This window comes from Pituophis catenifer, unplaced genomic scaffold (assembly GCF_029215685.1).
Source record: "Pituophis catenifer annectens isolate HBS135680 unplaced genomic scaffold, rPitCat1.0.hap2 SCAF_3, whole genome shotgun sequence".
Lineage (NCBI taxonomy): Eukaryota > Metazoa > Chordata > Lepidosauria > Squamata > Colubridae > Pituophis > Pituophis catenifer.
Window position 1 is genome coordinate 63,417,211 of NW_027256883.1, and position 14,341 is coordinate 63,431,551.

Below are 14,341 nucleotides of genomic sequence, written 5' to 3' on the forward strand. Positions count from 1 at the left end.
AACTTATTCTGCTTTAAATTTTTTGTCTTAATTTGATGGACTAAAGATTTCCATTGATATATTCCTTTAATTTTCTTTTAACCATAAATGGTAATAGATATTTGATATTCATTTTGGTAATTCTTGTATAAACTTATGACATAGAAGGGCATTGCTTCTTTCCTTTCTTTCCTCATTTATTTCTGTTCTTAGACTAAGCTGGAGTCCACACTGCTAGTATTGTAGTAATTTTATTGATTCTTAGCAAACAGCAGCAAAAAGTTTAGATTTCATTTAGCTTGGTCCTCATACTACTTGTATTATTATATTAACATTATTCAAAACAGAAGCTAGATTATTATAATCTGAAGAAAAGTTCACATCTGGTTAACAATACTGTGGTGCTTTTTCGGTAATATGAATTGACCAGTTGATAAATATATTATTTGAGAGTTCTACAAATGATGCCCGTTTTTCTTATTTTTCAGAGATACAGAACAAATCCATATTGCTGCAGCTTGTGCAAATTTTCATCAAAATTTCTTAATTCTTTCAAAAATCATCTGACTCGCTACCATGAAGATGAAATGGATCAAGAGTTAGTTGTTCCTTGTCCAGAATGTTCATTTGCTTCGCATTCTAAGATAGTAGGAAAACACCTCCGAATGTTTCACTCCAAGAAGAAAATACAAAATTATAATGTGAGTGGTGGTATGAAACAATTCCGGAATGATGCAGTAAACTTTGTATGCCAGAAGTGTCAATTTTCTGACATGCTCTACTACAATACAAAGAAACATGTGTTGGTAAGCCATTTTCAAAATCTAATAAGCACATATTTTGAGGAGAGGCCTGATGACAGCGAAGAGAACTTTACTGATCACTACTGTAAAAAGTGTAATGCTTTTGCAAATAGCCGGGATTCTTTAATATATCATGTCTTAACATCTGAAGTACATAAAGATCTGGAGAACATATTGGGACGTGTAATTTCAGTTCAGCCTAAAAAAACAGGACAAATGAAATCACTGCAGATTATCAATATTGCTCCCAAGCCGTCTACAATCAATACTGTTTCACAACTGATTCCTACCTCTGTAGGATCAAATTCTACACCACGTTTTCAACTTCCACTTCCATCAGTTAATCAGAATCAAAATACGGTGCCGACAAAAGCAGTTCATAATGTGGTTGCACCTTTGAGCGTTTCAGGTAGCGCCAATACTATGACAGCTTCGACTTCTGCTGACCGGTTACATATTGCCCTTCTTTCTGGTTCTCGCCCAGCAAATCAGAATAGTGCTGGTCTTCAGCCTGGAGTTTCCCAACCAGTCTTTGTTTCTCATCGTTTCCCCTTAAAACAGCCAGTAAGACCCAGAGTTCTTTGCTTAAATCAACCCACAGGAAACATAAGCAGAGCTGTTCCTCCAGGAGTCATTTCTTTCACTCGACCTATCAGGCCTTCTGTGCTTCCTGTAGGTAATCAATCAGTCAGAACTATCAGCAATCCAATTATGCCAGGGCCTGGTCCTATTCCCGTTAACAGGCCTTCGTCACCTGGCATCCTTGCTGTAAATCGGCCTATTGGCAGTGGGCCTGGTGTTCTTCCAGTTCCCCAAACCATTACATCGGGAGTTCTTCAGTTTAACCATCCAGTCACACCAGGAGTTCTTCCTGTAAACCCATCTGCTGGACCTGGGATTGTACAGTTTAATCAGCCTGTTACACCAGAGGTTAGACCTGGAGTGTCTCAAAATGCTACTTTACTTGCCACTGGACCTGTGCTCAGACAGTTAATTCCAACTGGCAAACAAGTCAATGGAATACCTACATACACTCTTGCACCAGTTTCTGTGACTTTGCCTGGGCCACCAGGTGGTGGGGTGGCAACGGTTCCACCGCCTCAGGTACCTGTTCAGTTGATGCCATCTGGCCCAGTTGCCCAGCTGTCTCAGGGTCCTGCTACTGTGCCATCTCCTGTTGCAGTAAGTTCTGCAAATACTCTTACCAAGACTTCTCCAACCAGTACTGCAATGAATCTAGTTCTTAAACAGGCTAAGCAATGGAAGACTTGCCCTGTTTGTAGTGAGCTTTTCCCATCAAATGTCTATCAAGTACACATGCAAGTGGCCCACAAATGTAGCACATCTAAGACGGAGATGACTTGTGAAATAGACAAAGTTGCTGTCTGTGCACCTTTTCTGAGGTGGCTAAAAGATAAGACGGTGCGATGTTTTTCTTGTAAATGCTTTTTAACTCAGGCAGAGCTTTTAAAACATATTTTTATCCATGGGTTAAGTTGCCTCTTCTGCACCAGTATTTTCTATGATTTAAAATGCCTTGTGACTCACACACAAACTGCGCATAATGGAAAGAAGGAACTGCACTCAGATTATGATGATAAAGGGTTTCAGCTTGCGAGTGATTCTGAAGGTCAGCTAGTATTCCCTCATTTTGACTTCAGTATAACTTCGAAAGAATTTTATGAAAGAGAAGTGCATCTTGTTGTACTCGCTGGTGTAAATTCAAGGACACTTATTCCTTTGTATATCAAACTGCAACAAGAGGATGCTGAAATGAGCAGCGAGAACAAGAAAGTTTCTACTTGCCCTTTTTGTTACGATACTTTCACTAGCACAGATGCTTATGAAATGCATTTGAAAGAGCAGCATCACATCATGCCAACTGTGCACACCATTTTGAAGACTCCTGCTTTTAAATGTATCCACTGCTGTGGAGTATACACTGGCAACATGACTCTGACAGCTATAACTGTGCATTTGCTTCGATGCCGTAGTGCTCCTAAAGAGACCTCGCCAGCTATGAAGATGCAGGTTGACCTTGATGAGAAGCAGGATCTACCACTTATGAATGGGGAGAACCATGAGGATGCTTCTCTTTCAGCCAAGAGGAAGCAGTCTGATCATCTTTATGCTGCTTCTGTTTCAGAAGACCAAAGCGATGAGGATCCGCCGTTCTTCATTATAAATAATGGTACAGCCCAAATTCCAGTAAAGGAGGTGAATCGTGTGCCTTCGAAACGACAAAAGTCTGATCATAAAACTGAAACCAAGGGAGAGACTTCAGTTGAAGATCTTCATCTGTTGGTTTTGAATCCGAAGCCATTCCAACAAAGCTCAAATGAAGTCCAAAAAAGGTTTCTTGCAGATTATTTTCACAAGAAGCCATATCCCAGTAAAAAGGAACTAGAATTGCTGTCATCCATGCTACGTGCATGGAAAGTGGATGTTGCATCATTTTTTGGGAGAAAGAGATACTTCTGCCTAAAGGCAATAAAAAACGTTAAGCCATCTGTGCTTTTGGGCTTTAGTATGTCAGAACTTAAAAATGTAAAGCACAATTTGAATTTAAAATGTAAATTGGAGGATGTATAATTTTTTTTTAAAAAAAAGTAGTCCTGATATCAGGCAACCAAGACTGCATATTACATCAGAAACTATTCCACTTAATTTTTTTGTAATATTAAAATATTACTGTTCTTTGGCTAATTTGCATACAGTAGTAAATTAGAATTACAAAAAAAAAAAATTATCATTCACAAGCATTTTTACTTTGTCCAATCAGTCCTTTGTTCTGTCCATCACTAACACTGACTATAATAAGAAATCAGCAAGAAGAAATCTCCTTTTAGGTAAACACAGGTTACTATAGTTCTGACTAGTGGATGATACCAAGGTTGAGTCACAGGGCAATGTGCTGCTCCTGAATGATAAACTAGATTTTTTTAGAATCATAGCTCACTATTTTGTGTGAACACAATCAGTGCTGTGGGGGTGTATTTCAGAATACCTGAAGTTCTAGTTCCTTTTGTTCTGTTTTGTTCCCTTGCTTATGATGTAGTTTTGTCCATGGAATTTTATACAATTGTGTAACAAATTTCTAGATATTTTTTTTTTAAAAAACAATTGCTTCTAAAAAAAATAAAGTGTATAGTTTTGGTAACATATCAAAATTGGTTAGATGATTATAACAGTGTAAAAGAATCATCCCCTCTGTTTAAAATTAAGATGCTTGGCTTTCAATATGACCTTATCACACTTTAAAATGTTCAAACTTGACAGTGTATAGCCAGTACCAAATGCAAAAATACTGATATTAAAACACTTATTTGCTCCTGTAGGTACAATGGTACACATGAGATAATTTCAAATGCTGTTTCTGAATTTCTCCTTAGTAAGAAATTCTAGATCTTTCAAGTATTGGTAATGCATCTTGGATTAAATAAAGTTAGGAGCTACCTGTTCAATTAAGATGTATTTGTCTTCCTCATATACCCCAAATATGCTACTATAATTCTTAATTATGCCATTCTTGCTACAGAATTCTGTGAGGTGAAGCTCATGTATTTGGAAGGTGTCCAGGTTGGAAAAATTGATGTAGACTAAAATGGCTGTCTAGAGCTAACTTTACTTAATGCTGTAGCTTGCTGCGAGCATTCTAGTTTGCATTTTGTTCCAGAAAGGTATAGGTATTGCATTCATGACTGTTAATCCCTTGTGCTGACAAATAGTCAAGAACAATATTGGAAATAAATTCTTGACACTTTGCTATTTTGCTGTGAAGATTGTCTTGGAATATGGGATTAAAGGCAACTTCTTCAGCAATCTATTGTGGGAATATGTTGCATTGTGATTGATACACAAATGTGTACATGTGAAAAAATGCTTGCCATTTATAAGCTTTGGGTTATTTTTCTTCAAAATGCAGAGTGAAAACTTCTGCCATAGTGGTCAATGTTTTGATACTATGAATAGATAATAGTTTTGTCTAAAATTATTCAAGAGATAAGCCTGTTAGACATTTTAAAACAAAAATACGGCTAAAGCTGTTAACAGTTTTATTACTACTTTTTAAAATATGTTGGGGCAGTGGATGATTGAACAGTTTCTAGATCCAGGTTAGTCTTTAGCCCCTAGAAGATAACTAGCTATTCATTTGAACAGCATAGCTTATTACTACCCTATCAGAGAACATTTTGGGTGCAGACTTTACAGTGCATTTTAGTTATTAAAAACGTTTCTTATGGCAAGACTTGTTTTGCTGAAACTGCATGTAAATAATTGCAATTTAAGCACTTGCATTGCAGGCTGTTTAGATTTCTATAATTGGCAGAGAATTGTAATAGGGTTTACTGGTTTGGTTTCTGTTCTTTCACGAAGCCTCATTTTCTAGGAGTTATATCAAGATAGAGATATTTAAATATAATTTATTATTGCTGGAGACATAGAAACTGAAAGGTCACACCTGTACTAGCACTGATAATTATGTAGCAGGAATGAAGGTCTTGGAAGACCTGGCCACCGAAAGCAAGAATAGTTTTCATGGCTCCCACTTCATCTTTCAGGATTATTGAGAGAAATATTAGATTCTGAAGTGAAGAATAACATTGACTAAACGTATATACTATGCACAAAATAAAAGGACTGCAGCCAATTAAAGATAAGACAACTACCTGCTCTGGAAGATGGTAGATTCCAAGATTAAACTGAGGGGAGTTTAAACTGTTATTTGGTCAAAGTTCATACAGTATAAAGTCTTATTTTTAGAAAAGGAGAATAAATACACTTATTGTCATTGCTATTGTTACTGTATTTTAAAACTACTGTATAACTGTTTGATTACTTACCAACATTGGAAATGGAGTTGTTACAATAGTAGTGCTTTTGCTTAAGAGTTTCCTGCATTTCATTTTAATTATTTGTATCCCACATTATTTTTACAAATAACTCAAGGTGGCAAATATATCTAACATGCCTTCTTCCCCCTATTTTCCTCACATCAACAACCCTGTGAATTGGGCTGAGAGTGACTGGCCCAAGGTTACCCAGCTGGCTTTCACGGCAAAGGCGGGATTAGAACTCATGATCTCCTGCTTTCTAGCACGATGACTTAATCACCACCAAACTGGTGTTCATTTCTTTGCAAGTACTGGCTCAAAGTTATGGAGGAGCAAAATTAATACAATGTGGTATCTGTGAATTCAAACATAGCTTTTGCATCTGTGCTATATTGTAGTAATTTACTATATACTGCTTCAGTGCTTAGCTAATTGGTGGGAGCCCAACCTAGCCAGCAGCAAGTTATATGGACGGATAGTTTTGCTCTATACATGTTTCTCATTACAGTGATAGGATCTTGTTCCTTTTTTTAATGAAACAACTCTGCATTGATTCTATCTTAATGATGGCATTCACCTCCAGTTATATACCTTGCTAGTAACTCACATAGAGGAATCCAGAGGCCAGACTGAAAAATTATCTATAATTGTTTTTTGAGTGGTCATCAGTAAAATCACATGATACACTTTTCTTTCCTATGTTTAGTTTACTGATTTAGGAGAGGTTGAATAGTTTCTGATGTATGCACCGATGTTAGTACTTTACCATATACCATATCATTAGGTGCAATGAACAGTTGCTTCCGTGTAAAAGGCTATATGGTCAGATCTGAAAATGAAATTAAATGCTTCAACTTGTTCTTATACCAGATATGATGGATATATTCCCCTTGAAGTAAAACTTAAAAAGGCTTAAATGAGTTATATTGTTACCATTAGTAAGTGTAAATTCCTAAAAACTAGAATTCTGATTCAGTTGCTCACAATCATATTGATTTGGTAATGAAAAGGACAAATGAAAAACTGCACCTTCCTAATCAATTTAGCCCCACTTTCTCTTTGTTGAACTAGTATTTTCACACTTGTCAATAATTCCAAGAAATACATATAGGTAACGAAACATCTGCAAGCAAATAACCAAGCTCAGAGAGTGCCAAGAACTCCACTTTTCAATGAGGTATACAGCCAGAATTAATGGGAGCTGAAATCCAAAATGTTTGAAGAATGTAAATTTGTCTCCCACAATTTAAGACTAGAAATGATTGGCTGATATGATGGAGGTACAAGCAGAAAAAGGTGATTCCTCAAATTAGATTCTATAAAGCTTTCACATATTCCTGTGATAAAGCTGACCCTACCATAAATCAGGTTACTGGTTTACATAGATGGTATATATTACTAAGCCCCTTTTCATTTTTACATCAACATTTTTGTGCATCATGGTTAAGCAAACTTCAGAATAAAGATTAGAATAGTTCTTGGAAGATGTCATATTCTCAGTTAAAAAGAAAAATTTAAAAATCAAGGCCCTGTTCCCTCTAGCTTTCTGTGACAAAAAGAACTGTCATAAAAGATTCACTTGCCCCACTTGTCCCACAAATTCAGTGTATAGTTGTGGCAGGGACTGCTGGACTTGGCTATTAATACTTTTTTCCCCTGCCATCTTAACATTGTAAAAAAAGCCAACCATCTTGTCACAGTTTCTCGAATGCATTTAGGATCTTAAGATCGCTTTGTAGTTAAGATATGGACAACATACTTTAAAATGGCATTTTAATCTAAAAATTTAAATGCTTAATTACAAGTTAACATGTAAGTGCTTTGGTGATCAAACATTTTACATTTTATATAAAAGGATATTCATGAAAAACTTTATGAAACAGTTGCTTCTGCAACTTAGCAAACTACATATTGCTGTTTTTCTTTAATATATAGCACTTCAAAGAACAAAGTTACTTATACTATGCTCTAGTCAGCCAGTGGATTTCTTCCTGTGTTGACAGAATCAAGATCATTACCATCAATGCATATTTTGGTCCTTATTGCACTTTAAGTACTACTATTTCAAAAATATGCCTGTGGTACAGAGATTAACAGCAGGAAACACAGTATATTTTGTTTTCCCCACCTATTTCTCTTCATATGGACTTTGTTAATCTTCAAAAAGAATTTACCCAGAAAACCATGGAACACAGTTTGATACTTGGCTGTAAAATCTTTCATACTCTAGTCTTATACTAGGAGAGAGGGAAATACAGAGGTGAGTTGGTTTTTCTGAACTATTCTGGCTGAAAATAATGGCTGGAAGACCTTCTTCCTGTGTATCCAGTCCCTCCCATTCCCTCTCTAATCTCTCAAGAGGATAGTGTTAGACTTGCTTATAGTTTATATAATATACATACTACCTTTTCTTGATAATAGTAGCTGCCACTTAAGGCTTCATATTAGATTGTGCTTTTAAGATACTAGTATATTATTTCTACAGAAAATCCAGCCAAAGTAAATATGCTGGAAGACAAACTGGCACACACAAAGAAGGCACCGTAGTTTTCTGAAAAAAAGTGCAGCAATAACCTAAAGGCCAGCCTGGATCTTACTGATAATACTCTCCTTTACATGTTACCGCTTCCAGTTAAATCATATACATTGTCCTTGATCAAGACAAGGAAAGTAGTCTTCAGTTTTGAAGAGATCAAGTGGCTCATACAGGGCTTGATTTTGCCTCGATGAAGATGATTTCTGTAATGAAAATCTACATATCAAAATACTTGTACACCTGACTTTTTTAGAACGTACAATTTAATAGTTTGGAACAAAATGCCCCTCTTATGTTTGTGTGTCTTCCATAAAATATACCAAGCAGATTTTGAAAAGATTGGAACTACATTTAAATTTCAAAGTGCATAAAGGGTTTCTGGAACATACAAGTTCTGAAAAGGAAGTCAGAAATGTTATTCACTATTTTTCATGAAAAGTCTAGGATTGTAGAGTTTTCCAATATGCAGAGCACAAATGAAAAACATCTCTGAATCATGAAATGAGCTATGCCGTTTGCAAGGCTTGCATAGATGCCTCAGGCATATTTTACAGCTTTTTTCATCCACTTGTATGCTAACTTGCTTCACTTGAAAAAATGAGTCCAGCCATTTTTTTCAGATTATCCCACTCCCCCATCCCAAACACAGAGCCAGGAGATGCATGACAAATGGGGACAAAAGGTGCAGAAGCCAAGTCTGTCTTCTCAGGTCCATGTTGGCTGTTGCCTTGGTAGTAAATGATAGCAGTAACTGCTATGAAACAGTAGGGGAATGTGACATTCCCCCGCCCTCCATTATTGGTTAGAAGTCTCATTATTCCTGATTTAATTGGAGCTATCCTTATCTTTTGGTAGATAATCAGGTCAGTCTGCCATGCAAACATGCTCAATATGTACAGATTATTTCAATGTTGCAGTTGTCCAATAAAAATATTTTAAGTGCAAAGGTAAACATACTGAACAAACAGGCCTAGATAAGTCACTAGCTACAGGAGGTTCTAATACGTCAAGATGGGGAACCTTTCTATCTTTATTCTCTTTATTTAGTTAACTCCCAAATTAGTGAATGGATTTTTGTCCTCCAAAGTATTTATTTCAAGCAAGTATCTTTACACAGCTTTTCTAAATGCAGGTAAGCCGCAGAAAGGAAACGGAGAGCAGTTGAGCAAGATAGCTCAGCTCACTGCATCATCTTCTACATGGTGTGGTTACAGACTAAGCCAAAGATCTCTCTCTATAGAGGACCTGAGATATATAATTTTTGTTTTTTGAGGTCTAACTTATAGCAAGTTAGAAAGACCATGTAGACAAAAGCACCCTGTCAAGGACTACCTGTTATAATTGTGGCTGCTCCCAAATGGCACTTTCAGGGCAATACCATACAGCTTTATATAACTGTAGGAAGGCTGTGCGGTAGACTGGCCACTTCTCTTTCACAAAGGTGATCATCAGAAAAGGTAAGTGAATTGAGGAGTGATGGGAGGAGGAGGCGCAAGGATGTGGGGCCCATGGGGAAGGAAGCAGGCCCAAGCCCTGTGGGAACTCAGTCAGGAAGAAGATAGATCCAAGGGATTCACTTGGGTGAGATGGAAAGGAAGAAAACCAAGTGGAGGTTGCAGCATCCCTGCAATCAATCGTAAGGGTAGGTAACTTGCCAAGTGCCCAACTTGCTCAACTGACCACAGGGGCACCGAAGTGGCTGTAACTTTGGGTAAATATTGTTAGTTCCTTTATTCAGTGCCATAGTAATTTAGAACAGTCACTGAAGGAACATTCTAACTCGAGGACTACCTGAATTGCCTTATATACAGAATAAAGGACCATGGTGGATGAAACGGGCATGCTTATCCAAGCCCCTCCTCTGGAGGACAACAGAAGCAGATATCTGTTGTCCTCCAAATTCCTTTCTATTTATTTAAAGGAAGACCCTGAAAAAATAAATATTAAAATAATCATTTGTCCCCCATTTTTACATTCTTTGAAAATCTAAAATAATTATCTTACTGAAAGTTATTTTGGAAATTATTTGGGGTAAATGTATCATAAATTTATGAATTCCTAATAATCGATCATCCATCTTGTGCTTATGGAAGTTATGCATCTAGATTTGGATCAGATTTGTCCCTGCTATAGAGATTAAAGAAGTCTAAGGTTTCTATAATCTACTCCATAAACTAATTTCAATTTGTATCTTACATCATGTCAGCCTTAATAAAGAAAACTTACATTTAGAAAAGATGGCACGTTGATTGTGTACAATAATTTCTTTAACGTATTTGGAAAATTTCCAAGGTCTGATTCTGCCTTTATGATCTGTTCCTCCATTCCAGCCACATTATTACCAATCATTTTTACAAAGGCCTGGTTTAAAAGAAAAAATAGCTATAGCAACAACAGAATGTTAACAAAGAGTGGTTTAATTTCCTAGTTTTGAATTAGAATACTGGACTAAACCCGAAAAGAATTAAACTTTCTTAGAAAAAAAAAATAAAAAATCACCAATTGAATAGGTCAATTTTTCTCATCCTAGTCTACTTCACAGATTGTAAGAATAAAAAAGGAAGAGAAAAACAGATAATCTTGAGTAATAAATTTCAAGACCTACAATTTACTTTGCTAAATTAAATGGGCTGTAAGTAATTGAATGAGACAGTAGCAAGCATAGTTTAGTCAAGAACTGGATCTCTAGAAGTTCAATTTAGTTTAGAAATATGAAAGCATGATGCAATATGTCTGAATAAAACCAAAGGGAACCTGAGAACCACAAGATTCATTGTATTTTGAACTTCTAATCTAAAACCAGAAGATTCAGTAAAGAGTGGAGACGTGTATACATGACAAGTTCTTCAGAATCAAGTACAGGTAGTCCTTGACATACAACACTTCATTTAGTGACTGTTCAAAGTTACAATGGCACTGAAAAAGGAACTTACGTTTTTTCACACAACTGTTACAGCATCTCTATAGTCATATGATCAAAATTCAGATGCTAGACAACCGACTCATATTTATTATGGTTGCAGTGTCCTGGGGTCATGTAAGCCCCCTTTTTTAACCTTTTCACAAGCAAAATCAATGGGGAAGTCAGATTTACTTGACAACCATATTAGGTTAACTGCAGAGATTTCCTTAACAACTATGGCAAGAAAGGTCGTAAAATGGGACAAAATTCACTTAAAAATGTCTCACTTAGAAACAGAAATTTTGGGATCAATTGTGGTTGTAATTCGAGGACTACATGTAGAGATTCATTAGATCTGAAATACAAAAATATATTTTTATGACAGGAACTTACACATTACTGGGCAATAATAATATCAGACTTATACATGACCTGAGTCTCGATAAGTGAAATGTCATCTTTAAAATAAATTTACATTTATCTTTAACATTTATCAAAGATACATGTGTTCATTAAAACATTGGGAAAGCAGTGTGAATAGAAACATACTTGTCCTTCAATTTCTTGCTGGAAATATTTTTTTTATCTAGATTATGATTAAGGATCTGCAAAGAATACACTAAATTATCTCTTGCTATGCTGACATTATAAGGTCTAACCTCCGAAAGAAAAATAAAATTGAAAGTAATTTCTATTAGCCTTTTAAAGAGAACTAAAATATTGACATTTGAAACAATACCTCTAGTTTGTCAATCTTTCTATAGAGCTTCTTCATTTCCATTGCCTTTGCATGAATATGTGGCACACTTTCATTAATTACTTGAGAAGAATCATTTCTAATCTAAAAGAAAAAAAATACTTTACTGTTAACCAGCTAGGGAGAATAAGCTTTGACAAAATCTAACCAATGCATTTAAAATGGTACATAAACTGAGTTATCTTCCAAATTAATGTATACAACCCATACAAGTTAATAACAGTAAGAGTTGAAAGGGACCTTGGAGGTCATCTAGTCCAACCCCCTGCTCATGCAGGAGACCTGTACTAGGGATTAGAACCGCTGAACTGCCGACCTTTCCAATCGATATGCTCAGTGTCTTAGCCACTGAGCCACATAGTCAGGCTTGATTTAACAGTTGTTGGTGGTCCATCACTGGAGGCTTTTAAGAAGAGATTGGACAGTCATTTGTCCAAAATGGTATAGGGTCTCCTGCTTGAGCAGCGGGTTGGGCTAGAGGATAACCTCCAAGGTCCTTTCCAACTCTGTTATTGTTATTAACACCAGGCTTCATTCTGATCTGTAAATGCTTCTAGATTTGCTAAATGTAGATTTCAACAGTTTACTATACACTGCAGATATAGAAAACAAGTTACAAGACCCCATACAAATCAGAATTGACCACTATTGTGGTTATGATGACAAATGTTTAGTGGTGGCGCAGTAGTTAGAAGGCAGTACTGCAGGGCTGTGTTACTGCTCACTGCCAGGAGTTTGATTCTCACCAGCTCAAGGTTGACTCAGCCTTCCATTCTTCCCAGGTCGGTAAAATGAGGACCCAGATTGTTGTGGGGCAATATGCTGACTCCATAAACTGCTTACAGAGGGCTGTAAAGCACTGTGAAGCTGTATATAAGTCTAAGTGCTATTGCTGTTATCTTTTTAGTGTCAGTCAGGACGTTTAAAATTATCTGTGTAAAAGATAATTTCTGCAGTCTTTTCATTGCAACCACAGGTTTCTTTTAAACACGGACAGCACCGGACAGTCTACCTCACACCAACTTTTAATGCAACTCACGCCTTTTTAGGTAGCATACCTACCATGTCCAGCATTCCCACAAACTCATCTACCCTGATCAATAAATCTTCAAGACTCTTGTCCAAAGTCCCGACCTGCAAAAAGAAAAACCAAGACAAAATAAAGCATTCGAAGTCGAAGCAAAACGGCAATCGCAGGCGCGCGGGGGTGGTGGTGGTGGTGATCAGACCTCCTAATAAACTCAGCTTATTCAACGGGGGTGGCGGCGGGGGAGGGACGGACACAAGCAAGCGGCAACCCTCGAAGGCCACACCGGTTGCGTGGAGCCACTTTTCCGCCGGTCTTTACTTTGGGCTCGCCTGGGATTTAGAGCAATTTGCTACGAAGTCGAACCGCTGCTGGTGAAAACCGTCACGGCCGCTACAGACCGCAGCACCGGAATGCCTGCCAGAAAGACTCCGGGGGGAGTTCCCTCAAGACCGCCGTCTGAAGGACGAGGCTATGCGGGGAAGAGAGGGACGAAGAAGGCGACGGGACGACGCGCCAGGCTTAAAGCGGGCCCGCCCAACAAAGCGGGCGCCTCCCGTCCATTCACTCGCCTGCCCGGCTGAGGCGACGTTCTCGAGCGGCGAAGGGAGCAGGTAGGAGGCGTAGTCAGCAGCCGCCGCGGCCAGTAGAAACTCTCCGCGCGAGGCATCGCCTGTCCCCGCGTGTTCGTCGCCGATGCCGGAGGCGCTGCTGTGACTCTGCGAGACGTGGCCGCTGTCACCGCTCGAGGACGAGGAAGACGACGAGGAGGAGTGAGGCAGCGGCGGTGGCTCCTCAGGGAGGGTGACCGAAAGAGCTCCGGCCGCCTGCGCCATCTCCCGCCTGTCTTCCGGGACCTTGCCCAGCCCGGAATCGGCTGCCTGTCACCTGATTCGGGGCGCTTTAAATCGGAGGCCTTCGAAATGACAGTTTAATAGTTGGGCCCCCACCTCGCCTCCCCTTCCCTACGGAAGCTCAGCGAGGACACCGTGAGAGACTGGGAGCTACTCGCTCGCGTTTTTCATTCACGTTCTTACTTCAGAGGGTGGAGCCAAAGCGAGTGTTTTGAGGTGAAGCACGTGTTTAGGTCACGTGGGAGAAATCCCGCCTCAAGGGGATTTTTTTGCTTGCATATCCCGGCTTGCTTTACTCCAAAATGTGGAATCTTTTCGTGCTTTACAATCTCAGCGACTTCAACTCCCAGAATTCTCTGCTGGCTCTGCAACGGCAACGGCTGCCAGTTGAGCAAACACTGCTGGTAGAAGAAAATAAGGGATGTTTTTCATCTTTCCTTCCTGTCTTGACTTCCCAGCAGTGTTTGTACGTGTACGGATCTGTTGAGAGATGACAACAGTTACTTAAACGTGATCCACCCCAGTATTTTATAGCCTGTTGTTTTGTTTCTGCAGGAGGCTGCAAGACTAGGCTGATATTGAGACATGGCTTGCTCAGAATTTGGATTACCAAACTATAGGCCACGCGGGGAAAGCTTTTTAAAAGTC

The 14,341-nt window shown here is 38.4% G+C and overlaps 2 protein-coding genes across 2 annotated transcripts; one reads left to right on the plus strand and one right to left on the minus strand.

Moving 5' to 3' along the window:
* Positions 1-741: 741 nt before the first annotated feature.
* Positions 742-4,001, plus strand: ADNP2 (ADNP homeobox 2). Its single transcript, XM_070942454.1, has one exon. The coding sequence runs from the start codon at positions 753-755 to the stop codon at positions 3,372-3,374; it is 2,622 nt and encodes an 873-aa protein (XP_070798555.1). The 5' UTR covers positions 742-752; the 3' UTR covers positions 3,375-4,001.
* Positions 4,002-7,376: 3,375 nt separating this feature from the next.
* BLOC1S4 (biogenesis of lysosomal organelles complex 1 subunit 4) lies at positions 7,377-13,862 on the minus strand. The gene is made up of 5 exons (XM_070942455.1): positions 13,412-13,862; positions 12,875-12,946; positions 11,795-11,896; positions 10,380-10,514; positions 7,377-8,356 (listed from the first exon to the last, which is right to left on the minus strand). Exons 1-5 carry the CDS (start codon positions 13,673-13,675, stop codon positions 8,255-8,257), a joined length of 675 nt encoding a protein of 224 aa, XP_070798556.1. The 5' UTR covers positions 13,676-13,862; the 3' UTR covers positions 7,377-8,254.
* Between the last annotated feature and the right edge of the window lie 479 nt (positions 13,863-14,341).

Bases quoted from the DNA above. Each gene is read 5' to 3' on its own strand.
- ADNP2 (XM_070942454.1), top strand. From the start codon at position 753: ATGCTCTACTACAATACAAAGAAACATGTGTTGGTAAGCCATTTTCAA.
- BLOC1S4 (XM_070942455.1), bottom strand. From the start codon at position 13,675: ATGGCGCAGGCGGCCGGAGCTCTTTCGGTCACCCTCCCTGAGGAGCCA. The intron at 12,947-13,411 runs GCGAGTGAATGG...TTCTTTTTGCAG, and splicing joins ACGTCGCCTCAGCCGGGCAG to GTCGGGACTTTGGACAAGAG. The intron at 11,897-12,874 runs GTAGGTATGCTA...TTTTTCTTTTAG, and splicing joins TTGTGGGAATGCTGGACATG to ATTAGAAATGATTCTTCTCA.